Source organism: Nansenia antarctica (assembly GCF_963989245.1).
Source record: "Nansenia antarctica genome assembly, chromosome: 6".
Taxonomy (NCBI): Eukaryota; Metazoa; Chordata; class Actinopteri; order Argentiniformes; family Microstomatidae; genus Nansenia; species Nansenia antarctica.
In genome coordinates, this window is record NC_137676.1 from 43,101,233 (window position 1) to 43,128,242 (window position 27,010).

The following is a 27,010-nucleotide window of genomic DNA, read 5'->3' on the forward strand; positions in this document are numbered from 1 at the left end:
TAGGTCGGTAGGCGGGGAGTATAGAATGGAGTGGGGGTATTGACCTGGCTCATGGTTTGTTATGTGTCATTGCTATATCATATACATTTAAACATGCCATCTTCTGATATTATGCAAAGTGTGTACTGTGCAGTATATCAACACTAACCAACACAGAGGGCTTTGTGTTTTCAAAGTGTCATTTCTTTTAAGGTGAGATTAAACTACATTTCAGGCAGATCAGATATATACATACTTGAATTTACTGTCACTGCAGTAACATCCATCATATATGTATATATCATTATATGTTCACATAATTCTAATAATAAATATCACACAACTGAACACAGAACAGTGACTATGCAATAGTCACCTGATGCTACCATTGGCTTATGTCTTGCATTCTGTCAAGCCTGGGTTGATAGAAATACAGTATTTCTTTCCTTAACATTGCGACTGAACTGAACATGACTCGACACTGTAGAATCTCACTGCATGTTGGCCTTACGTCTAAGCCACTCAACCACCACACTCCTGGGAGCATAGACGAACCCTTTTCAATCAGCCTTTTTTTCCATCCTTCCGAAGCTCTGTGACCCCACAGTCTCCCAACAGCTTGCTTTGACGGTCTTGAATTGATGGAACAGGAATGAGCTCTTCCTCAGTCACCCTCCCCCTTCTCAGATTTATTCTCTTGTCACCAGCCGACCGGAGCGGTCGCTGACGCGAGACACGCATGTCCTGTCTGCCAAGGAGACCTGGTATTTCAGGGGGGTGTCTGTGTCTGTGTCTGTGTCTGTGTGCGTGTGTGTGTGTGTGTGTGTGTGTGTGTGTGCGTGTGTGTGTGTGTGTGTGTGTGTGTGAATGGGTGGGGTGTGTCAGAGTGTGTGTGTGTGTGTGTGTGTGTGTGTATGGGTGTGTGTACAGTAACTGTGGGCTGAGGGGTGCGGTATAACGGTTCCTGACTCCCGGTGGAGCAATCGTGGTCCCTGAGCTGTAATACGGCCACTACTCCTCCTCCCACACAATCGTGGTGCCCGTAAATCTGCAGGCCACAGGCAAACAGATGCCCTGCAGACACCCAACCCGTCATCCCGCTGTTTTTCCAGTCTGGACCAGACCACGTTTCACCCCCCCATAGACGGAGAGTCCTTGAAGACAACACCTCCCTCTTGACGCCTTTACGACTTTGTTTAGTGAGCCAGAGTTGTTTGCCCCCGACGATCATTCCTATTCTCCGGTGACTATAAAGCTGCCCCTCGGAGGAACCATCCCATAAGAGAGAACAGCTGTAGCCTATTACCCCCATGCACTCTGAGCCTCTCCACTTTATGTGTGTGGAAATAACAAAGATACCCTGATTTACCGCAAGGCCAATGCAAAGGCAATTTTCTTCTGAAAGTCTTGAAAGATAACAATCGGCCAATCAGTGGAAGAGATTAGCCGGGTTTTTTTCTGTACTTATTGCCAGTCCTCATCACAAAGTACTTTGCCATGACGGTATGTGCGCATTTAATGTGCAGTCTGGCTGAAATGATGTAAACGAGCTCCAGATGCTGCTCTCTGAGACTCTTATGAAGCTGTTGGGAGGAGATATGAAGCATTATGAACCCCTTCTCCCCCAGATCCCACAGTCGCAGCCACTACATTTCCCACGGCGGAGGACCGCTCATCATGTGACAACACAGAATTTGGCTGCTGCCCTGATGGCAAGACAGCCTCCAGCAGCTCAGAGGGAACCAACTGCCCTTGTAAGTACCCCAAAACCTTTTCCTTTTCCCCCCTCTCTACACCCACCCCGGCCTGCTCCCTTTCTCTCTATAGCACCTTCCTCAATCAATTCCAATTTAACTTGTATAGTGTTTTTGTTTTTGTTGCTGTTGTTGGATTTGTTTGCCTGGAAAAAGTATAGGCACACGTGCAAATAAAAGCTCTCTAGTAGGAAGAAACCTTGACAGGAAACAAGCTCCGGGGGAGGGGGGGAGCACATGCTTTTATGCCCTTTTCTCTCTCTCCCTCCCCTTTCCCCTCTGCCCTTCTTTCAACCGCCTTAGGAGTCTAACCGATGTATCACAGGCTAACCTTTACTTCTGCCAATCAGTGCCTTCCCATAGTGTTTCCATAGTGGGAGGTAACGTCATGCCTCTCTCTCCACACAGCTGCCCTATATCCTCGCCTCCACTCTGAACGTGCTGTAGATTTGAGATGTGTGACTCCACAGGCCATGGAGTCTCTCCGTCCCAGTGAAGCACGCCAGCGCGTGACTGGAGACTGGAGACAGCTCGGCGCGTGGACATAAATTAGTGCACGGCGGCCTCTGTGGCTTGTTGATGCAGCCATGCATAGGCACCTCCTGTTGAGGGAGGAGAGACCCAGCATGCTAATGATGCTCCTACCCACAATGCACTCCAACAGAATCACAAAGTCACCTCTGACCTTTTCAGTCCGCCAGCCCCTTTAATATACTTTTCAGCCAACCGTGTCAATGTACGGGGTCTGGTGATGTACATGGAATGATACATCCATACAAATATGGTGCTGTATGTTTATAATATCCAGTCTAGAGGGGTATACTCCTAGCACAAAATCCGGACATTCATAGCCGATCTGGAAATATACCTGTATTACGTTAAAATATATACCTTTATGGCGTTAAAGTAGATTTACTCACAACAGATTCACTAACACTCACAAATGATGTCCTCTGTCCTGCGCGGCACAAACAACGATGTCACTCCTGCAATCAATACCTCATTCAACTTAAGTGTTACCGATAGACCGTCTTGTGCAATAATCAATCGGCAATGCTATTTCTCCCAAGGAGGAGTTAACTGATATTACATTCATTAGAATGGAAATGACGAGCCACTCTGGCACTGATTGTGTTTTCAGTTTATTGACGATGTGTCAGCCTCTCTCAGGGGAAAGGTGCACAGCCGTCTGAAGCTGTCATGACAGCATCCAGGACCTATTCTATGAGCGACTCATTGTGGAGGGAAAAGTAGTGTTACTTCTTTGAGGGTTTTTTGGTGATAATATATCCCCAAGTAGTGCTTAACTGTTTTATGGTGCTATGCCAGTAAGCATCAGTAGAAGTCATTTGGAGGCCTACTAAACAATATTGTTAGTATGCCATTAAAACGTGTTGAAGTTCCTCTAAAAAGTCCAAATCATTTCTAATTCTGTGTTCTAACATAAACATATTATGTAACATAAGTGTGCACTTACTGTACATAAATGTGTATTTAACTGAACTGAAGTAATGATATACTCATGTTTATGTTATATAGTATTAAGACTTAATGACATTCATAGTAAAGCTACTAGAGCAAACTCGTCCTCATGCATGTTAAACTAACATGGCCTTTTACGTTTTACAGTTTAAGCAGATCTTCCAGTCAGATTCCCTCCGTCTCTCTCTTTTGTCCGTCATGGCTCTTGCTCAGAAAATCACCCTCTCTGATGTTTGTCTTCTCTCCAGATTAAAAGTCTGATCTCTCTCTCTTTCTTTCCTTTTATGCCGTCCAAACCTCCCCCCATTTGCTCCTGTTTTATAACCCTATAAGATTTGAATCGATGTGTGTCGGGCGAGGGGAAAAAAGGCCGTTATCATGCAATTTTAACCAGCCTATGTCAGTCATCGGTTTGGCAGCATTAGGAGACAATTACGGCTATCTTTCACGATAATCATACAAGTGCTCTTCCCTTTCCCAGGCGAGCCCGAGCAGGGGCACCATGATTGATTTGGGCAATTTCTTCAGCTGATTACGAGCTGCATGAAACCTCAGCATAAGCTCCATTCCTCTCCTCTTCTCTTCTCGCAGCTGCCCTCCCCCTCTTACTCTTACCCTCTTTTCTCTTTCCTCTTTCTGTGGTATTTAACTCCCTTCTTTTACATTTGCCTTGACTGGCCTGAACAATAGCATGCCATAGAGAGTTGATGGATGTTGAGCAGTGAAATGGGGAGACGTGTAGGTCAAAGCGGGGACTTTCTATGCCAACGCGGGGACATTTTGAAAGTGTTTTCATTTGCTGCGTCTGTGTGTTTGCACTCTTTGCTTGTTCTTTTGTCTGTGGTGATGTGCGCTGTCTAACCTGATCTCTCTCTACTCAGTCCTCCATGCCTCTGCCAACTTTTGGGACGAGTCTCGGTCTGGTAAACCCTAATCCATTCTTCCACCCTTCCTCCCTTCTTCCTCCTCTTCTGTCACTCCTCTTCCTCCATATCCCACAATTCACTGCTTCCACCTCCACTGTGGCCCCCCAACCCCCCTCGGCCCCACCACACAACCAACCAACCAACCAACCAATCAACGACAACCACACTAACCCCCCCACCACACACACATACACACTTTCCATCACTAACCCCAGACTGGCACTACCCCAAACAGTCACTGTTTGAAGCTGATGGTGGGTGGTTGAGGGCACACATGCCTCGATTGCACAGAAAGTAGGACGTGTTTTGTAACTTGTGTGTTGTGTGTGTGTGTGTGTGTGTGTGTGTGGCCCATTCTGCCTCCCTTCCAGCCACTATGAGGTTTAGCGGCTTCCTGCATTTGGACCAGGTGGAGGGTCAGGAGGTTTTCTACACCCCCGAGATGGAAGACCCCAAGTCTGAACTGTTTGGAGAGACAGCCAGGAGCATCGAGAGTGTTGTGAGTATGATCATGATGATACATATACTCAGTAAATATAATCTATATGGCACTTTTCTAGGACCCAAAGGCACTTTACAACAGTAGGAAGGGTCCTCAATAAGAACTGTTTCACCTCCATTTGGAGTAGTGCGGTCTATCAAGCCAAGGGCCTCACTTGTCATCCCACTCTGAAATGGGGACGTGTGTGAGAGCTACTCACCTCTGCCAGCTGTTGAAAATGGTGTCACTGGTACCCGCTGGGGCCTAATCTCGCCCCTTGCAACACTGTGTGTGTGTGTGTGTGTGTGTGTGTGTGTGTGTGTGTGTGTGTGTGTGTGTGTGCATATATCCTACGCCTCCAGGGGGCCAGCTGTGTCACTAGATAGTGATAGGCCCCCCCCTTCACACACACACACACACACACACACAATCAACAGCATAACCACCATTCCAGCTTTCCCCTGTGAGCCTGCCTGCTAGGCTGTATAGTAATCACCTAAGGTGAGAGAGAGAGAGAGAGAGAGAGAGAGAGAGAGAAAAGAGAGAGAGAGAGAGAGAGAGAGAGAGAGAGAGAGAGAGAGAGAGAGAGAGAGAGGTTGTCCTGTTTGTGGGTCAGTGTGCCCATGGGGGGGGTGGGGGGGGGGGGGTGAGAGGCCTGGCCTCATCTGGGCCCACCATTGCCCCCAGGAAAGCAGCAAAGAGGCACAGAGAGATATGCTTTGCTTGTCTGCTTGCTGTCTCACCCTCCACCCAGCAGGGGTCCCTATGGTGTATGTGTCCAGACATAACATGCATGGGAACTTTCTAAACATTTGAACCCTTTTATTTTGGGCCATCATTTTTGGCCTTCATCTTTAGTTTAGAGTGTGGAAGGAGTACAGGATAACCACAAAGAGTGTGTCAGTGATAGACCTGTGTGTGTTTCACTCCTTTAAAAGGAATACAAAGTGAAGACTGGAGGGGCCTTTGGTAGAACAACATAACTGTGCTTAAAGAGTACTAGAGGATAGTGGGTAAGACATGTGAGACCTTTTTTATTTATTTTTTTTTATTACTTTTTTTATTACTTTTTTTATTTGACAGATACAGTATAGATTATGACAGGAAGGATGGGTGAGAGAGAGAGAGGAAGGATGACATGAAGGATATGTCCCCGGCCGGAATCGAACCGGGGACCCTGCGGTTACATGGTCGACGCTTAACCCGCTACGCCACCTAAGCGCCCCGACATGTGAGACCTTTGATTGAACATAAATCAAAAGGAGGTTGCTACTTCTCCCTCTAAGCTATTCATTTCATAAAGAAACACTATATCCAACTTGATTCAATAGACTTCTTTCCTTCCTGACAGTAACTCAGACTTCATTTGGACACACACACACACACACACACACACACATGGATGGAAATCGGAAGCTAAGCCAATCAGGGCTGAATGCGTCGTGCTAACCTGACATTTACCGCCGCTCCAAAAACGTGTTCCTGTAATTATTCCAGAGCTGCAGCTAAATGTCAATTTGTGAACCCAGCCCCAATGGGGGGTTTAACACACTTCCCACTGACATAGCTCTCCCTATTCCTCCAGGAGAGGAGAGTTCACTCCCCACCAAAATTGGCCGAGCTCCTGGTGTCACTGCACACACCTTGTTACCTCTGTCATTTATCATGTTTTTTTTTTCCCCTCTCTCCCTTGTTCAGCTAAATGAGTTGTTCCGGAAGTCAGAGGTCCAGAAGGATTTCATGAGCGTCCGTGTTCGGAGCCTTGCTCCCAGTAACTCCATCCTGGCCTTCGTGGAGGCCCACTTCAACCCAGGTAAGAAACGAACAACAGGAGAGTTGGATGAGAAGGGATGTGACCGTGCAGTAACATCTATGAAAGCATGTGTAGTTATTGTTGTACTTATTGTTGTTTTTAAACAACTACAAGGTATGTTACACGGTACAGTACAAGATTGCACTTTTCAGGCTGCTGTTGTTGTTGTTGTTGTGTGGGAAGTATCACTGCGAATAATATTTTTATATCATTTCATACTGTTCCGACTTTATCCCTTAAGGACAGATCGTGTGATACGACAACACTGAAAGTGACCTAAAAAAAACACCAGCCAGAGGAGGCTTGTGTTTTGTTTTAGTTATTTTGTTGTTTGTCTGAGGTATATTTGTTAGTGTACTTGTTCTCTGAATGAGCTTGGTTCTGCTGTGTTTTGGAGTTTTCTTTACTTCGACCATAATCCCCAGGGTGTCATTAAACCCCTCGCTTAAGCGGTCCTCACGATTGGACACAAAACTCTGTACCCTCGACTTCCCTCCTCTTTTACGAGCTCCGCTCAGCGTCCTTTATATCAGCACAAGAGACTCCACCGTAAAGGAGCTCCGCGGTGGCCGGTAAAGTGGCCATCTGTGGAAGCGTTATGAGAGCGATTCATCTGAAGCCTGGGCTGGTGGAGGACGACCGGTCCCCACGGGTCTTGTCATCTCATACCGGCTGCCTCTTGTATATAGACTCACTGTTCTGGGGATGGGAACAGAGTTATAATGTTCCTGCCTGCCCAGAACATTGCTCCTATGCCTCATGGTTTTGAGTGGTCTCCAAGCTCTTGTTGTGAATGGGGGTTTTACCACCTTTTTACCTCATGTTCCACAGACACCAGGTACACAGTGGAGGACATTGAGAGGGCCCTGCTGAAACAGCTGAAGGCTGCCAAGGAGACGGCCATCGTGGTGAAAAAGCCAGAAGAGGAGAATATCCGTTTCAGTAACTATGGTAGTACACATTAACTATGGTAATACACACTAACTATGGCAATACACATTACACACGGTCCTTTTAACGGTCCACTATGGGATTGATGTGTGTTGTTGACCTAGAGACACTGGAAATTAAGGTTGGGTCGGTGGTTGATTGTTCTCGTAAGACACAAAGCCGAAGACTGACGTACACTGTCTTTCTCTCCCTCCATCTCCCCACCAGGCCTCTCCACCCTCCCCTACTTCACCACCACCACGGCCTCCGTCACCACCCAAACCACCAGCACCACTCTGCCTCCCCCCACCTCTCCCTTCTTCACCCGCCGCCCGGCCACAACCCGCCGGCCCTATACCAGCCGCCAGACCACCACCACCACCGCTCCAGTGACCACCCCGGCCCCCACCACCACCACGGTCCCAACCACCCCTCTGCGGACCAGGCCCTACCCCCACCACACCAAGCCCCAGCGCCTCTGCGACTCGCATCCGTGCCGCCACGGGGGCACATGCGAGGACGACGGAGCAGAAATCACCTGCATCTGCCCCGCCGGGAGAGGGGGAGCTGTCTGTGAGAAAGGTGAGCGTAGGGAGCCCCTGGTCTCCCCCTCCTACTCCCCCACTCTGACCCAGATACACTCCTAGGTGGGGTCAAGACATCAATTTGTCTGTGTTTTTAGCCAGTTCCATTCTGAACACGATGGATTCAGGAAATTAGTTTTCAGAGGATTCAATTCATGTTTGGAAAAAAATCTTGAAAAATCATAGTCCAGAGAATAGTGGGAGGATTCCCATCAAATTACATTTCCATTGATTTCCTTAACGGTCAGAGTTCAGAGAGACGACCCCTACGGTGCATCAAATACAATAACCGCATCCATGCTGCTCGGTTTTTATTCTCCATCGTGCCTCCACACTGCTACGCAAAATACCTAAAAGGTTAGAGACCACAGAGCCAATCAATCACAGCCCTAAACCAACTTGATATCAAATCAGCGTTAAGGCAGCAGAGCCTGAAATCAAGCTGTGAGTCAGTCAGGAGCGTTCTCCACAGCACACCATTTTAAGTTTCCCCCCACTTGGAGGTTTGGGGATAAGAAACTACCTCATGCAGCTGCATCTTAAGATAATTGACACTAATTGCTTTGATGGGGATTAGCTGGTGAAAATCAGTGTGTTTGAGCTAGAGTGGCTAAATTAAAGCTCAGACACGGCCCTGTAGCCTCCCTGCGATCAATCAAGTCCTTAAAAAAAATGCAGAGCGAGAGTAATTCATCAGCCTCCATTCTCCGGAGAGAAGTGGACAGAGAGACAGACGATGAAGGAGTTAGGGGGGTGAAAATAGATGATTATGATGATAATGGTTGAGGGCAAGAAACAAATATGCGGTGTGTGTGTGTGTGTGTGTGTGTGTGTGTGTGTGTGTGTGTGCAAAAAACAAGCATAGAATGAAAAATAAGATATCACTTTGGCACCCTTTGCCAGTTTGATTAAATGCATCAACAACACACATTACAACAACAACACACGCATTACAGTACATACATTCCTCTTGTCCAAGAACAATAAATAATGACACATTGCATGCTATCTAGCTCTGTTCCAATCATCAAAACTATTTGACATTGTACTAAAGCCATGTTCGTAAATTCGCCAGAGCGCACACTGGGTTCGACGTCATAATGGAACCAAGTAATTTGATTGGACAAGAGGCAGTCACGTGGACGCTCCGACGCTCTCAGAGCTAATTTACGAATGCGGCCTAACTATCCCTCCATTTTCTTCTCAGTGATCAAATACTTCATCCCCTCGTTCGGGGGCAAGTCCTACCTGGCCTTCCCCACCATGAAGGCCTACCACACAGTCCGCATCGCCATGGAGTTCAGGGCTTCCGAGATGACAGGCATCTTGCTCTTCAATGGGCAGAATGGCAAAAAGGACTTCCTGTCTCTCTCGCTGGTCAACGGCAAGGTGGAGCTCAGGTGAGAGCAGAGGGATTGGAACAAAAGGGGTTAAACCAGGAAGGAGTGTGTCTTTGATGTTGTTGTTGTTGTTGTTGTTGTTGTTGCTGCTGTTGTTGTTGTTTTCCATTTGTAGTTTTGTAATGTGATTGTCTGTTGTTGTGTGTCTTTTTATGTGGACCCCAGGAAGATCAGTGGTCACTAAGTCGGCCGCTAATGGGCATCTAGATAAAGAATGAATATAGAAAAGGGTGGAGGCAATTTGGTTCTTGAAGGAGGGGCACTCAGACACCACGGTGTGAGCCTGTTTTTGAGGTGGAGAGTTAGAGGCATGTTGATTGATGTAGATTTTTTCTTCTTCTTCTTCTTTTTATGTGTTTATGTCTCTGGCCCACTAGCCCCTTAGCCCCACTTTGCATGTATCCCCCCTTGGTACTCTACAGAATCAAATAGAATACAGAATAAAAGAGAATAGAACATTAGAGTGCAATACGATAGTTAATATGGGTAACAATGAATATCACATTGAGGATCTCTTTTCCCCTTTGGTAAGTAAGACTGAGTAAAGCCGGGAAACTTAGAATAGATTATGGAAACTCAACAGGGTGTCTTGCTCCAAACTATAGCCCCAGGCTTCTTTTGTCAACAGATTCTTTATTGCAGTGGTACTTCCTGGGTTTTATTAAGGTCCAGTTAAAAAGCTTAACGATGAATGAACTCACCACAGGTTCAACACAGGGTCGGGTCCCGGCACCGTGGTCAGTAAGGTCTTGGTGAAGCAGGGCCGCTGGCACCAGCTGGTGGTGACCCGCAACCGCCGCAACGCCATGCTGAGCATCGACAACGAGCCCCACATCGAGGGCGAAAGCCCGCCGGGCACAGACGGCCTAAACCTGGACACGGACCTCTTCATCGGAGGAGTGCCCGAGGAGCTGCAGCAGGAGTAAGTCCAAAGATCACATTTCCATTATCCAATGATTTAGAATAGTAATTAGGAAAAGAAAACGGAATAAAGAACCAAAAGAAAGTTAAGAAAAAGAGTAGAACGATGTAGTAATGATGACTTCATTCAGATGTTATTGCAAACATGAGTTCAGTTCGGGTGCATGTGGTCAATTCTATCTGTGGTGTCTTCCTGCGTCCCTACCCTCCCCCCAGTGTGAAGGAGAGGACCTCCGTCTCTGGCGGCCTGGTGGGCTGCGTGCGCATGCTGGACGTCAACAACTTGGTGTACAACCTGCAGGAGAAGGGTGGCAACGTCCTGTACGGCTCCGCCGTGGGCGAGTGTGGCAACAACCCCTGCCAGCCCAACCCCTGCAAGAACAGCGCCGCCTGCCAGGTCAAGGAAGCCGAGATGTTCCACTGCAAGTGCATCAACGGCTACTCAGGTAAACGTGACTCTCACCTCAGACTTCCATTCACCACATCATAGTTTATGCATTTGTTAAGATACACATACTACCTCTGATGATTATTTGATTTATATCTGTTTTTATTGGTTTTATTATTTGGTCTGTGTCACAGAGCATGCCGATGTTCACCTAGACAGTCATACATCACAATACTAGTTACAAACCATCTTACACAGTGCAGTAGTTCTGTGCAAAAGTGCAACAAAAAGTGTTGTGTATGACTGTTTGAGGGGAGCTACTATCTGGTACAGAGCGGGAAACATTAGACTAAAGTAAATCCTTCCTGTCTGCCCTTTGGCCCCCTCCTCGTGTCTCTGGGCAGTCACAGTCCACTACCTCCCTGCTAATGAGGGACTCTGAGAGAGAGTGTTGTTAAGTGGTAGCCGCCATCAGGGCCCAGTGGACCATGGCTACATTTTAACTGTGGCTGTCTCACGACTGAAGAAACCTGCACAGTAGGAGTCAGCCAGGGAGGAGGAATAGGGGTGCGGGGGAACTTAATGATTACCCAGCATTAATGCGTAGGCAGGGTACAGGGTGTATTTTTGTGGAGTTTTACACCACCTGCAGAATACCAGATGGTACACTCATTTTTGTGCTGATGAATGTCCAATCCATGTTATAGCAATTGCATTAGGCACTAATGTGTGTATCTCTTGCTTGGGAACGTTTGCACAGACTGCTACCCAACTGTGCAATCGAGTAGCTAGCAATACTTTGATCAAGGGTATCACCGATACTGTGAAACTGAATGAGCAATGAAGAAATCCAAAACATGAATCAGCGATCAAAGGTCAGAAATGGATGGCCCTTTTGAATAACTTTAACTAGATCATCAGAGCCTGAGATTTCACTTGTTCCATCATCTTTTCATTCTAGACATTGGGAAAGATGGCACTCCTAAGGGGGATGGGACTCCCCAGACAGTGAGGTGGGAGAGAGAGAGGGAGAGAGAGAGAGGGAGAGAGAGGGAGAGAGGGAGAGAGAGAGAGAGAGAGAGAGAGAGAGAGAAAGAGAGAGAGAGAGAGAGAGAGAGAGAGAGAGAGAGAGAGAGAGAGAGAGAGAGAGAGAGAGAGGGAGCGCTTTCAGAACTCAGCGGGTGAAGTTCATTACAGCATTCTCCTCGCCTCAGGTGGCTCGGGCTTCTGAAATAATGATGGCTGAATTCTGATGCGTGGTGGCAGAGAGCAAGTCATGAACCAGGAGCTACAATATTTTTATATTTATTTTTATATTTACAGTATACTCCAGTCAGCCAGCCAGCCAGTCAGCCAGCCAGTCAGCCAGTCAGTCAGCCAGCCAGCCAGTCAGTCAGCCAGTCAGTCAGCCAGCCAGTCAGCCAGTCAGTCAGCCAGCCAGCCAGTCAGTCAGTCAGCTAGCCATCCAGCCAGCCAGTCAGCCAGCCAGTCAACCAGTCAGCCAGCCAGTCAGCCAGGGAGGGCCCCAAAGCAGCAGCATGGCAGCTGGGGAGCATAGCAGGGTGCTCTGGTCCTTAATCTGTACGTGTAATATTACTAAATCCTATTAGAAAATGACCTCTATTACAGAGGAAATCCTCACCCTCTTCTCACATGGAATGTAATAGGGGGGGGGGGCGTGGATGGTTCTGAAAGGACTGGTTGTCATGAGGGTTTTTTATGGTTTGAATACTGACTCTTGGTTGATTTTCTTTTCTCTCTGTGTCTTGTTTCCTTTTTTCATTATTGATGGTGGTCAACTACAGGTCCCACCTGCGCCGATTCCCACGACCCGTGTGAACCCAACCCATGTCACTTGATGTCGCAGTGTCAGGTTCAGCCGGAGGGAGGGTACAAGTGCGAGTGTCCGATGGGCCGTGAGGGAAAGCACTGCGACAAAGGTACCATCACCACTGGACAACAACGACTCGTTACAGTTGATGACCTCACTGGTAGCCTTTCTGTAAATCTGATTGTGTCTGTGTGTGCAGTCTATGTTTAGCCCTAACCATCCTAAATCAACAGAAAAACCTTTTTGGGGAAGGTTTGCCTACCATAATGCAACATAGATCAACTCCACTACAACATTTTGCCCATCCTCCGACCCCCCCTTGCTTATCAGCCTGCGTCAGTGTTCTCTTCAGGGTTCACAGGGAAGAATCCTAAATGTTTTCCTCTTTTCCCTCCTTTTCACATCGCGTTGTCACGGTACGTCTCCATCCTGAACCATGGGGAGATCAAACGCGGAGACGTAGTGCAGCTTCGGGGCCCTCTGTAGCCGAAGAATAATGATTGGCTCGTTCACACCGTGTTAGGGCATTGGCTCAGCTTCGGTTGTTAGCAAGCCTTAGTGTAGCCGTAGCCTCTCTCTCCGCTTGCCTACCGCCCACAGGTGTTGTGTTCAAACGCGTCTTGCCACGACTCAGCTCTATGGGGATGCACCGAGGCCCCGGCCGGGGAGTAGACCCTAACGCACCGGAGCTGCGTTTGAAGTTTATCATTCGCACTTATGGCGATGTTTCGCACTGTTTCTCTCTTTTTTTTCCTCCCCCTGCAATTGAAATATTCATGGGTGTTTTCAGAATGCAACGGTCGACTTACTGTGTGGTGTGAGTGGAAAGGTTTGTGTTTCGGTAAAGAAATTCCCATCAATTCCTGCTTATGGACACGCAAGCATAGACAAATGTGCGCACACACACACACACACACACACTGCACTGAATCCACAATCCACCAAATCCCAGTTAGCAGGTGATAAAATAAATTGGGGTGAACCGAAATCAATGTGAGAGAGAGAGCGCCTCTCATTCCAAAGGCTATTTTTTCTCTATGAAATCAATGAGATGACTAATCGCATCAATCCCCTGCCCATGGTGATAAATGGGAAAGTCAGTCAGGCCCTGTATCTGTCTCAGACAGGATCTCTCCGATAAGACATCACTGGGTGGGTTTTAAGGGCTGATCTGGGAGCAGTTAAAAACAGGTGTGGAAGTGGAAGGGAAGTTTTTACATCAATGTCTTACATATACTTCATACAAGCTAACTTGCTTGGTACAAACACTGTACCGTACTGTATGCGTGTGAGTGTGTGTTTGTGTGTCTTAATGCACTCACATTGTGCATGATTGTGTGTGCTCTTGTGTGAGATTTATTTTTGTGTGTGTGTGTGAGAATGAGTGTGTGTTTAGCTTTAAGCACCGAAAGCTTCTCATACACCCCTATACAAACTGGCACAGTTCAGAGGAGCTCCTTATTATGACAGGGGTTGGACTGCACACTTCCTTGTTGTGCCTTTTCTATCTTCCTCTCCTCAGTCCCATTGTGAGCGTTCTCCTGCACAATGGCTAATTAGCTTTCTCATCTCTGTCTGCCTTCCCCACTCTGCCTCAGTTTTTTTTTTGCTAATCCCAGCTAATTACCAATGAAAGCATTCTCTCAGGCTAAAACGCCAGTGTCTGCAGGCTGGGTGGGTGTGTAAGGCCGCCAATGTTATCAGGAACATCTCCCTGGGTTACCCTTCATTGAATGCCCCCTGACGTTTAGCCTGCATAATGCTGTCATAACAATGGCATAATGCCTTTCGCAGTGAGTCACAGAATCCAAATACATGACATCCAGTAGACACCTGTCATAGAACATGGAACCGTGAAATGATCTGCCAAAACTGGTCGCTTTTCTCATTTGAGGATTCCCAATGGAGTCATACATCTTGTATGGTTCCAAGAGTAAGACTCTTATTTTATGAGCATCCATATGTTTTATTGATTTTGGCTTTTTCTAGGTTTTACTGTATGTCAGACTGAATCAAGTCTTAGTCCTTCAACGACAATTCATTTTAAAAATCCATAGAATGGACAGATGTCTTTGTCATAAGTTAGAATAAAATGAATAAACTGTGTTATTCTGGGTTTGTTTTCCAGTGTCGGACAAGAAAGGGGCCTATATGCCATTCTTTACTGGAGACTCGTACCTGGAGCTGAAGGGCTTGCATCTATATGGTCATGATCTCCAGTAAGTCCAATGCTCCTTTATTTTCACACACACAATTTATTCAAGTAATTTTTTGTAAACGCATCTTGATTTTGGTACTGAGAAATAGTAAATCATGTAATGCCAGATCTGCTGTGCCTAAGGCATAGTTGTTATGTGGTGGCTTGGGTAGGCTGCAATAGAATAGAATAACATATGGATGTGAATATCATAGAATAGTTAAATTCATCCCCCTAGCAGGAGTTTCTTCAGTCTCGGTACAGTCAGTACAGTCAGTCCAAACAGTACATGCATTGCAGTGGAACACAAAGGGGAAAACGTGATAATAAGAAGAGTAAGACAACAACCATGGAAAGTTCAGTGTAGCCTACATATATTGATGACTGCCTTTGCTGTTTGTTTAACGGTTTATTGGTGTTTTGTCTGCAGCCAAAAGGTCAGCATGACTGTGGTTCTCATGGCCAACGACTCCAACGGAATGATCTTCTACAACGGGCAGAAGACTGACAGCAAAGGAGACTTCATCTCCCTCTCCCTCAACGACGGCATCCTGGAGTTCCGTTACGACCTGGGCAAGGGGCCCGCCGTAATCAGGTGGGCATACACCTGCACCCCGACGTAGCGGCTGTAGTCTAAAACCCAATAGAGTTCTGGAGAACAGTCTGGAACAATATTGTAGGGTCTAGAAGACTATGTAGAACTCGGCTTGGCTGGGAAGGGATGTGTTGTTGTTTTTTGTTCGTGATGGCTTGTCTCTTACATGCGTGTGAATTTAGCATTTTGTCTATGTGTGTATTCCTCTTCATGTAGGAGTAAGGAAAAGATCAAGATGAATGTGTGGAACACGGTGAATCTGGAGCGAGCCAATCGCAAGGGAGAGATCAACGTCAACGGAAAGGACCCAGTCAAGGGAGAGTCGCCGGTGAGAGAGAGAAACAGACAGCTAGCATGCTAGGCTACCCAGCCTCGCTTGTGCTTTTGCCTCCTGTTAGCATTCAAGGCAAACAAGCCTTGCTCATGCTTAGCCTAGCCTAGCCTGCGCTACTGTGTTTGTTTGTTTGTGTGTGTGTGTGTGTGTGTGTGTGTGTGTATGTGTGTGTGTGTGTGTGTGTGTGTGTGTGTGTGTGTGAGTGTGTGTGTGTGTGTGTGTGTGTGTGTGTGTGTGTGTGTGTGTGTGTGTGTGTGTGTGTGTGTGTGTCGCTGCATCACCACAACCTTGGCCCTGCATATCATGTCCTTGTAGGAGCTGTTGAGTCTACGTTAATAACTGTATTACCCCAGTACACTCTTGGTTAGACACTAGAGCTGACTCAGCAAAACACTTATATTTTCTTTATTGAGGACATCCACAACCTTATGCAGTACCAGGGTTTGCGTTCTTGAAAATATTCCACGACGCCCTGATAGCCGTCAAGGTGAGAAGTACTCATGAGACGCAAAGGGCAAGTTTGACAAGCTGTCTCAGATTTGGCAATGCCTTGTTTCCTCTTTTTTATCTTAACGTCTCTGCTGGAATGTCTGAGATAAGTAGCTTGAGATCATTTTGAGTATATTCGTTGAACTCAGAAAGCAGAGGTTCCCCTATCGCCTGAATGTACAGTATTTTATAAATTATTTATAATTCTATTTTACCCATTATTTCAACCCGTCTCTGAAATATCTTGGGAGATAAAGGGAGGTAAAATGACAGAAAGAAAAGAAAGAAAAAAGAGAGTAATGACACTCGAGTGCTTCAGCAGTGTGACCACAGCAATAAAACAAGTACACAGCCTCAAATGAAGGCAATCTAATAGTTTGATAAGCCTGCAAGTCGTGCAATTATATTTAACAGTGTAATTTTTGATTAGGAACATGCACACCCTGCGAGCATCGACTCCTTAAGTCTCCTCCCAGACACACTGGTGTCTTCTTTTTTTCCCATCCAATACTCTGTATGGTAATTGTATTTCACTCCAGTAACAGAGGCAGAAAATCTTATTAAAGAGCAGGGGAAAGGGAGGAAACGAGAGAGGAAGCAAGGGATGAGCAGTGGCAAGACATGGAGCTCAATGGAGAGACCCCATGCAGCATAGCTCCCAGCGACGTCTCTCCTACTCCTGCATTTACCATGAGGAGGGAGTCACATTGAGTCACTGTCTTCAGTTAAATCTAGCATCTTAGCACATACAGATAGATATACTGTAGATTCTTTACAATTATAAAGCCAGAATGAGAATAGCAGTGTGATCGACAGACCAGATAGCGACAGAGATAGCGATAGCGACATGCTTTTGCAGATGTGACACGGTCTGGTGAAAGGGTTAACAGGTCGGCAACCAATCAAAATGTTCAGACTTTTATTTTGGAAACACGGAAATACATTTCAACGTTGTTGAAAATCACAACGCAAACTCACCAGTCAAGCCAAAATACTGCAATGCAATGGTTTCGGTGAGTAATCCTCAGCGCTACCTAGTTAACTACAAAACTAATTTACATTGTATAACACTACTTTACATTGTTAGCAGGCTCACAAAACAAGCTGTGTTCGTTGACTAGCGAGTGTGTCATTTATTTTCAACAACTCTGAAATGTATTTATATTTTTCCAAATAAAAGTCTGAACATTAAATTGGCTGCCAACTTGTTACCCCTTTCACCAGAGTGTGTCACATGATCCGCCATAAAAGGCCATGCGATTGTGGACTGGTCATATAGTGAATATTAATTTGGGTTTTACATACATGAAATTTGAGTACAATTTCTCTCTTCATTTGTTTTGAGTGGCACTGCATGTTGTGCATTACCTTCAAGTTCTGTTTGTCTTTGTGTGCGTGTGTTGCAGCATGCATGTTTCTCTGGTCACCGGTGTCTGTTGTTCTCTCAATCTCCTAACCTAACCTTATAACCTTATTTTTTCCTCCTGTGTTCTTTTTCTCTTACTGTGTGCTGTCTGGAAATAAGAAATCACGCAAGGTAATGAGAAGAGTCCCGTCACCCCCTAGACATGTTTCATTTCCGAGTAGTTCACTTCTCATCCCGGCATTCTCCATACGACAGTATTAGGCCTCAGCACCAAGAAGGACCAGGGCCTTTAATTGCACTGCCATCCCATACACAGTACTGGAGTACAGACACATTGTTAAAGAACTCGGTTTGGCTTTCACCTCAGTCCATCTGCTGTGGAGGCGGAAGATGGGATGGAGGGAGGGAGGGAAGGAAGGCGGGAGGGAGGGAGTTATCTTCCTGACCGCCATTGTTCTGTGTAACAATGAAGCATCTTCATTAGTCTTGTGTGGGCAGAGATTTCTCGCCTATGCCGCGTGGCTGTCGGAAGCGTGTGAGAAAGAAAGAGAGGGAGAGAAGGAGAAGTGAGAGAGTGAGGTGCCAAGCCAAGCCGGGCTGTTCTTTTGTCATGTACTCTCTCTTGCATTGAGAAACTCTCTCCATCATAAAGTCACTCACTCACTCACTCACTCACTCACTCATTCACTCACTCACTCACTCACTCACTCACTCACCCACTCACTCACCCACTCACCCACCCTCCCATAACACCACACAATACTGGCATTCTCAGCCGTTCCGACACCCATTCCATTAGACACACTGGCCCCTTAGAGTCAGATAACTGTGCATATACTGTACCATACCAATTAATCGCAACTTAGGAATCCAATGGATAATGATGATTTAAGATGGATCATTGTACATTGTAAAGGAGGGAATGATTTGAACCACATGTACAATTCAGTAGGAAAATAGAATTGATCCCATATGACTCGTATGACTGGCATATATCTCAGTTTTCAACTATGAAGGGTAAGTTAGATGTACTGTAGGACAATAGAGCCCATATGTGTACTCTGCCCACTCAGCCCACTGGGCTGAAAGGGGCACCTACAGGACATGGCTGAGCCCAGTCTTGGCACAGGTGTCCTAATCTCCTGAAGCCTGCTCAAAGTGCACACAGCCTCAGGTTTAGCCAAGCCCCACTAGCTGCCACAGTCTAAATCCCTGTCCCAAATAAAACAAGCAAACCCCATGCCAGCTCTCCACAAACCATGTTTACTTGGCCCCTTCCATCATTTTTCCAGCAATTAACTCAACCTTTTCCCTCCGGGCAATTACTGCCCTACATAAAATAAAGATCCATAATTATTTCCCAAAGTAGTGGCCCTTCCTCTCAAATAGAAGTAGGCTGTTCGCATAATTAAAGGTGATTTTCCTGTAGGTTGGTGGTGGAGGCCTGATTTTTATGGTCGTCCGTGGCACAAATGAATCGTCAATTAAAGCTTCCGCCTCTCGCTGTCTGAAAGGTCGCTGGTGTAATCATCCATTCATTAAAGACTTTCATTTTTAAAAAAGCCCATTCATATCATTACGCCAACCACTCTCGGTTTTTCTTAGTAGCTTTTTTGTGTTTTGGGCAGATTAAGAATAATGTATTGCTCTCCGAGTGGTGCAGAAATCAATTATGTTTTGTTATACAGTATATCAAGTGTATTGATGTGGTAAAGGAAGAAGTGCAGTTAAGTGAATAGTCCTACCTACACAATGTCTGTGAAAATATATTTTGAAGGGAATCTTTAATGTTCTGCCAGTCAGCTCAAAGACATATTGAGGCCACGTCCACACGGAGACAGAACCGATCCTTTTCTTTTTCATATTAAAAAGGTTTTCCGTAAACATGAAGTCGTCTCAAGAAATATGTGCGTCCAAACGAAACCACTGAAAATGCTGTAACGCTGCCACAAATTACACCAAAAACAGAGAAGAAGAATGGAGCATGCGCAAAACTCGTGCGATGAACAATCATACAAAGAAGAACAATGGCGGAAAATACAAGAATTATTGAATATAATTTAATAATATAATATTCAATATTGAAGAACATGTTGTAGCTGTTCTCCATGTCCATTTGTTGCTGACGGTGGTAGTAGAGGAGCAGTACATTTTGCTGTAAAAGCCCAATCAAGCTCAATAGCTTCTGCAGCATGAACGCAACAACCCTGTAAGGTGCTGTTAGGCTGGGTTAGCGCATGCGGGTTAAGGGAGAGGTGGGGCTATGGCATCATCGGTTCAGGAAAGTTGCGTATGGCTTGTAAAGACGGAAATGCAAGGGTGTCGTCTTCAGATTTGTTCACTCTGGGACCCGGTTTTTAAAAATTGCGTATTCAGGCTTCCAGAACGCGGTTCCGTGTGGACGAAACATCCATACGATAAAAAACTTTGGCAGATACACCCAAATTCATCTCCGTGTGGACAAGGCCTGAATCAAAACCAGGAAACCTGCTACCCAGGACAAGACAATAAAAACATTCCTCTTGCACTGTGAGAAATAATTATTGTGGTCATTTGACATTGAACAGTAAACAATTAAATGAATCCAACTAGGTATTCTCTAATAATGTAAAGAGAATAAGATTTTGTCTTAGCGAAAAACTCAGGCTTCCAGTTTTGATTGAACTCCATTGTGAGGTTCCTGAGAGTGGGTCAGATGTGGTTCCTCAAGTGTTCTATAGGGTTCTAACCCCATGTATTGTTTCTCTCCAGAACCAACACACGGCTCTCAACCTGAAGGAGTCTCTCTATGTGGGTGGAGCTCCTGACTTCAGCCGGCTAGCGAGGGCTGCCTCGCTCAAAGATGGCTTCAAGGGTGCCATCCAGAAGGTGAGTCTTTCCACAATGCCTATGATTGAAAATGCATTGTACCTCTAGTTTAGGAGTAGGTTCTCCCAAAACTGAAACTACCAGAACGTTAAATCAAATAATATCCACCTACTGTATACCGGTATATGGCTTCATCTCTATACTCTACTATAGTATGTGGATACATTTAATAACTTACAATAGAGAGGTGCCACATTTAGAAGTGACACCATGTCATATCCACCTTGTCCATGGATTAATCTATCGCCACATGATTGAGTTACTGCCAGGGGATACGCACCTGGTTACAAAATGGCCTGTCATAATGACTGAGTAACCCCAACCATCGCAAGGTCAGAGGTCACGTGATTACATGTGGCATCCAGTTAGGTAGGACTATGGCAGTTTAATGTACGTACAATATCAGTGGAAGTTAAAACCTCTCACTATTACTGACAGTGGCTCCTTCTCCTCTGGGCAATGTGTACTAATAATGTTTCTAATCTTAGATCTTCCCTAGCAACTTTCCAGTTTTCTCCCTCTCAGCAAAGCTTGTCTCTGGTTGCCAAAAATAGCCGTCCAACAAAGGCAGAATGTTACCGCTAGCGTCGACTTGTCATTAGCTTTCAAACAAGCTTTTTTACAAACCGTCCCTCGACAGTTCAAAGTAAATCAAAACTAAACTAAACTGAAATATATTTTACCAGCTCTACACTTTATCAAACACTGGCTGGAAATGGAAGAATACATCTATTATGAGTCTGCTGTATGATACAGTATGTACTGGATGTAGGATATTTTCTTGTGGCATCTTGTGTACTGTATGACGTGTAACATGCATATCATTGTGTGTATGTACTACATTCTGCACCACCACTACTGTTCCTCTGATGTGTTGTATCACATTATATGTTCACATTATAACTCTTCTAACAAGTATGCCATAAATATGCATGTCCTGGAAAAACTCCTGGCCCTACTTACTGTACCTATGTCAGGTCTAAGTTCCTCTCTGCTTTGTCTCTCCTCCCCAGATCACCCTGATGGGCACTCCCATCCTGAGGCAGGAGAATGCGCTGCACTCCAGCGACGTGGCCATGTTCGAGGGACACCCGTGCTCCCGGGAGCCCTGTCACAACGGGGGCCGATGCAACCCCCTCCTGGAGAACTACGAGTGTGTGTGCCTCCACGGCTTCACTGGCACACACTGTCAAAATAGTGAGTCTGCTCGGATTGTGACCCATCTCCCCTTACAGAACTCTCACTGTTCACTGTTTCATGATAACACATGGGCCAAGTGGTTATAAAAGTCATTAAATGTGCATGTCACGGTAATATTTTTGTATGTCACGCTAGTCTTATAATGTTTATGTATGCCCTTTAAAGAAAAGAGTTGCCTCTCTCTTTCATCATTCTCACACACGCACACACACGCACACACACACACACACTCACACACACACACGCACGCACGCACGCACACACACACACACACACACACACTACACACACACACACGCACACACACTTACACACACAGTCACACCTCCAACCCCATTAACCTTGCCTGTATGCCCTGCTCCCTTTTACTTTAATTAAAATCACAAGTGCATTACTGCCTCTAATTAATCACAATTCCTTGCCGTGACTCTAATAGAAAAACCTTGTTTCCTATTGATTCATGTGATCTCATCTGCCATTCCTCTTGTCCGCAGCCATCTTCGAGAAGTCTGCTGGTGAGACGGAGTCTATCGCCTTTGACGGTCGGACGTTCATCGAGTACCACAATGCAGTCACCAAGAGGTAAGGAAGAGGCCATCTTGTCCTTGCCCTAATGGCCTTCAAGCGGTGTTAGTGAAATGGCCCACTCCCTCTCTATATTCTCTTTCAATAACTGCCGATGACAGGGTTGATTATTACAGGCCCATTTAGGCTTCATAGCGTGTCAGCCTTAAGCTAATAGCTCGACCACTACCCCCGGCTGTCTCTGATCTTGACTGAATTTCGCTAATTAGCGGCGTGGCTAACAATTACAGTGTTGCCCTGAGCGTCCCTTGCTCGCTGTGTGGAACAGTGGACTGGGCTGATGTCTACAGCTAACACACACACTAAAATAGGAAGAAACCCCCACACATACATAGATACTATAAGACAAAATGCACTTACACTGAAAGGCTTATACTCACACATACATTTACGCATTCATACCGTTACATCCTCTGATAAAATTGGGTTTAATTTAAGCCTCTCTTGGATTTGTGTGTGACTATGCCACCTCAAAATAGGAGTAAAAAGACCCTATAACAGGAAACGCTGAATGATGTAAGTGTTAATGCTTTCTGTATTGGGTGTGAAAAAGAGAAAAGTGTATCCCTTCAGGCGGAGATACATTTATCCTCTTCCATCCATCAATGGTGCTGGCATCCATGCCCGCAGGTTGGCATGAATTAAATGTTTGTGATGAACCTGAAAAGACATAAAATATACGGCTCCTCATTCAGATCTGTGACAACTCCTCACACATCCTTAGGTGTGGAAATGTAAGAATCAGTCAGTGAGTCCATAATGACACACACACACACACACACACACACACACACACACACACACAAACACAAGTGGAAATCCCCCAAAGAAACTATTTTCAGTGTATGTGTATTCTGTGTGTATCATTGCTGTTGTCCTCGTGTTTAGTATGTCAGATGCCTGTGCTGCTGTCTGTCTCTCCACTGCTGTCTCTGGTCTGTCTGATGTCTGTCCGTCTGTCTGTCTGTCTCATATAAGTGTTCCTTGTTGTCTTTCCTCTGCACTCAAGCCAACTGACCAATGAGATTCCAGAGTAAGTAGAATAAAACAGTCCTGGGAGTCCCCAGGTTAAATCAAAGCCAAACTAACAATAGATACATTTTGATACCTAACGCAAAGTAGAAATTATATTTTCAGTTTTCCTATCTCATCTTCATCTACGCCTACACAGATAGAGTATTTATATGTAAATATAGGATGTTTTTAAATTCAAAACTCCATGGTCATTTTTTATTTTAAGCGGGAACATATTGCTGATTTTGTTCTCAATCTCATAAGAACCATCACAATCAAGTCTAAGTAAGCGCATGACTGCATGTTTGAAAAGCATTTTGTTCAAACCCATAGAAACAGTACGTGAATATATAAAAAGGTGCTATACTGTATGCATGGTTGTAGCCACGTCCACTATAAAATAAATATCTGCACACCTTATAGTTAACTGTGATGTTGAACTGAATGAGAACCCTCTTTAACTGCAAGAATATGTACACAATTCCCCTTTGCCCAGTTTTGCTGCCAGTCCTGCATCGGTTTTTCACTGCCCCTGTCGGCAAACCCTTAATTCTCATTTCCTTATTAAGTTTCCTCTTCACTGTCATTAGCTCGGTAAGTAACCTCTTAAAAAACCCATGAAGCGGAGACGCTGGATTAAGCTGGAATCAAGCTGAGCAGATTCAGATGAGAATCCCCCATACTCAAGCCCTGTCATTTCGTCTCTAACCGTAATTGTGAATAATTGTTGAGTCTGCAGCAGAGATGGGGGATCGAAATGTTAATCAAGGATTTGTCTCCCTTCGAGAAAGAAAAAAAAGAAGCCCTCAAAGTGGGATGTCTTGGAGGTCCAGACTTAACTATGTGGATACAGCCATCAATCTCAGTTAGAGGGACAATGGGTCCTTGGAGCTGGACAGGCCAGCCCGAGTTTAATAGGTGTCACATTCTGTATGAGCAAGAGGCGTGATTAGAGAGAATGTAGGCATACCAGAGCTAGCCAGACAGCCCAGGCTGAACAAGTGGCATCGATATGGTTTTGAACAGGAATTAATTAATTCCTCAGAGGCCATTATAAAACATAGAATGCCGCTTCCAGCACTCACCCTGGGCTAATGTTTCTGTTACTATTTACAGCAGCCCAAATCAGTCTTCATTCCTCTCTCTCCCTTGTTCTGACACCATGGGTCGATTCACGCACATGCCATTATTTGAGTGGCCAATCATACATGTCCATGACTCTTGTAATTACAATATTTGACCCCATTTTTGTAAATTACCCCATTTCTTTTCATTGATTGCTTCCTTCTCTCAATGAAGCTCATAATTGCCTCTGGACACACAAACACACACACACACACACACACACATTACAGTCATCAAAATACACACACAGTCATACAGACACTGGCACACACACGTACACAGACATTAACCATCAAAGTAGTACTGTACAGTCGGCCAATCCTGTCCCAAGCACATTTATCGCATACTGACATCAAGTGCCCTTACATTCAGTCGTTCCCAAATGGTCCTGTGCTTTTCCTCTGAGGACTTCATTGTGTGCTTTGCTACTCCTGGTGTGATCACAGTGGAGCTGCACTTGATCTACGATTGCAGGGAAGCCCATTTGCAGCTCTGGAGCAAAAAGAAAAACAGATGCTTTTACAGCTTTAGAGCAGAAGTTGCTCTATTCGTCATGGCTCCCTTTTCTAAAGCTCGTGCCTATGAAGGGCCGACTTACCCTATACATCACCCTATAAGGGTAGTGGCCATTCTTCCACACCCTTGCGCTTATTGCATGCCCTTCACTCTCTCCCCTGCTCCTTAAAGTCCTGAGTCCCTGGAGAACCCGTCTGACCAGAGGTGAGTGTTCCCGAGCCTTGGCCAACACTTTACACTAGCATGCTGCCTTCCCACCTCCCCTACTCCACCCACAACCTAACCTCTCACAACCCAGGTTCTTCATAGAAATAGCATTGGAGGGCCCTGCTACTCAGTATGCTAGGCCGCTATGGAAATAGCTTCAGAGAGTACCTGTACTCAGTAGGCCTATTCTTGCCCCAATAAAGAGCTTAAGCGACCCACAATCTAAGACCCAGGACCCCATTCAGACAGTGTTGCTCTGTTCTACCATCATTAGTACAACCAGAGAAAGAACTGTCTATTCTTGCGCTCTCTATGCAATGGATGTTCTCCATGAAAGCCTTGCTCTATTTACTACTGCCACCTAGAGGTGATCAGGTGCAAAGCACCTTCTGAGTTCTTACACCAGAGATACAGTCATGGACAAAAATATTGGCACCCCTGCACTTCTGTCAGATAATTCACCACTTCTCCCAGAAAACTGTTGCAATTACAAATGCTTTGGTATTCACATGTTTATTTCTTTTTTGTTTGCATCGGAACAACACAAAAAAGCTGAGAAAAAAGCCAAATGTGATATACAGTAATTACCACCCCAAATCTGATCATACTGTCATCACCTGTATACAAATTAAAGGAGCATTACATGCTTGAAATACATATTTCTTACAGATTTTGTCCAGTCCATTTTTAGTGTTCTGTGTGGAATTATATCAGATTTGGCTTTTTTTCTCAGCTTTTTTGTGTTGTTCCAATGCAAACAATAGACATAAACATGTGAATGCCAAAGCACTTGTAATTGCAACAATTTTCTGGGAGAAGTGGTGCATTATCTGATAGAAGTGCCAATATTTTTGGCCACGGCCAAAAGGATTAAAATAGGTTGGATGGAGAATGAAACTCTTATACAGCAACTCCTCCCCAAGCAAGCCAACTGGATAGCACAGAGGGTGTCACACACAGTTTATTCTCTCCTTGCTTTAAATACCGCAGACTATCTTTTATCACTTATGACCTTGACCTTATTCTTGACAAGGCTGGTTGGTTATTTATTTTGGTGCACTTTGATGGTGAAGTCAGAGGAAAGAGTCCAATATGCAGAATTTGTGTTGCTTCCACTGGGCTGGTGTATCCAAATAATTTGTATCACACTCACTCAAACTGTATTGGTGGTGTTCATGTGTGCTTCTGTGAATTGAATTGGTCATTTCAAGCACTATTAGACATGAGACATTCTTGTCGTAGAAATCTCAAACTTATGCGGACAGCTTTGAAAAAGACATGTTAAATTTGACTTTGGACTTTCTTCTCTGCTGGATTGAATACTGTATGTGTCAACTCCAGTGTCGGCCACACAGTACCTAAGTGAGACCTCACATGAAGTAGCTTTCCACTAAATACACATAGAACACACTGAAATGTCCTGTAGTTACCTCCTGATTTTGTTAGCCATAGCAACATCGGCTAGCTTTATGAGAAGGTAGCGTACAGACAGGTAGAGTAGTCGACAGCTTCTCTCCTATCCTGCATTCTGTGCCCCCTTTACTTACATGAGCCTGACTGTGTTGATGTGCTGACTGGTGTCCTATCATGTCCGTCTCGTGTGATCTGTGACTTGTGTCCTGAGTTGTGTGTTTATGTGTTTCGTCTGTCTTGTTTGCTGTTTGTTCTGTGTGTGCCTCGCTCGTGTTTGTCTCTGTTTTTTTACGGTTCTTTTGAAGTGATAGCACTTCATCCTCGGTGACACACACACACACACACACACACACACACACACACACTCACACACACACACACACACTCACACTCACACACACACACACTCACACTCACACTCACACTCACACTCACACTCACACTCACACTCACACACACACACAAAGGTATGATTCTCTTGATATCCATTTCTTGAGGGGAACATCAGAGAACAAAGGAACAATCGTTTAAAAATAGCATCCCTTTAGGAGTGTTTGAGCTCTGTGCCTAATGGAGCTGTGTGTGTGTGTGTGTGTGTGTGTGTGTGTGTGT

At 45.3% G+C, this 27,010-nt stretch overlaps 1 protein-coding gene across 1 annotated transcript in view; it reads left to right on the forward strand.

Annotated features, from left to right (window-relative positions):
• The window catches only part of agrn (agrin), a gene marked incomplete at both ends in the record, with an annotated part of 198,329 nt that overhangs the window by 167,562 nt on the left and 3,757 nt on the right, over positions 1-27,010 (forward strand). The window contains 17 exons of the mRNA XM_080534511.1: positions 1,608-1,733; positions 4,513-4,640; positions 6,321-6,435; positions 7,267-7,386; positions 7,594-7,947; positions 9,157-9,349; positions 10,056-10,271; positions 10,487-10,716; positions 12,464-12,598; positions 14,618-14,708; positions 15,117-15,281; positions 15,498-15,609; positions 20,222-20,338; positions 21,352-21,535; positions 22,033-22,120; positions 23,133-23,156; positions 24,950-24,982. Of these exons, the coding sequence (XP_080390637.1) occupies positions 1,608-1,733; positions 4,513-4,640; positions 6,321-6,435; positions 7,267-7,386; positions 7,594-7,947; positions 9,157-9,349; positions 10,056-10,271; positions 10,487-10,716; positions 12,464-12,598; positions 14,618-14,708; positions 15,117-15,281; positions 15,498-15,609; positions 20,222-20,338; positions 21,352-21,535; positions 22,033-22,120; positions 23,133-23,156; positions 24,950-24,982 (2,431 nt within the window). The remainder of the gene's footprint in view (positions 1-1,607; positions 1,734-4,512; positions 4,641-6,320; positions 6,436-7,266; positions 7,387-7,593; positions 7,948-9,156; positions 9,350-10,055; positions 10,272-10,486; positions 10,717-12,463; positions 12,599-14,617; positions 14,709-15,116; positions 15,282-15,497; positions 15,610-20,221; positions 20,339-21,351; positions 21,536-22,032; positions 22,121-23,132; positions 23,157-24,949; positions 24,983-27,010) is intronic.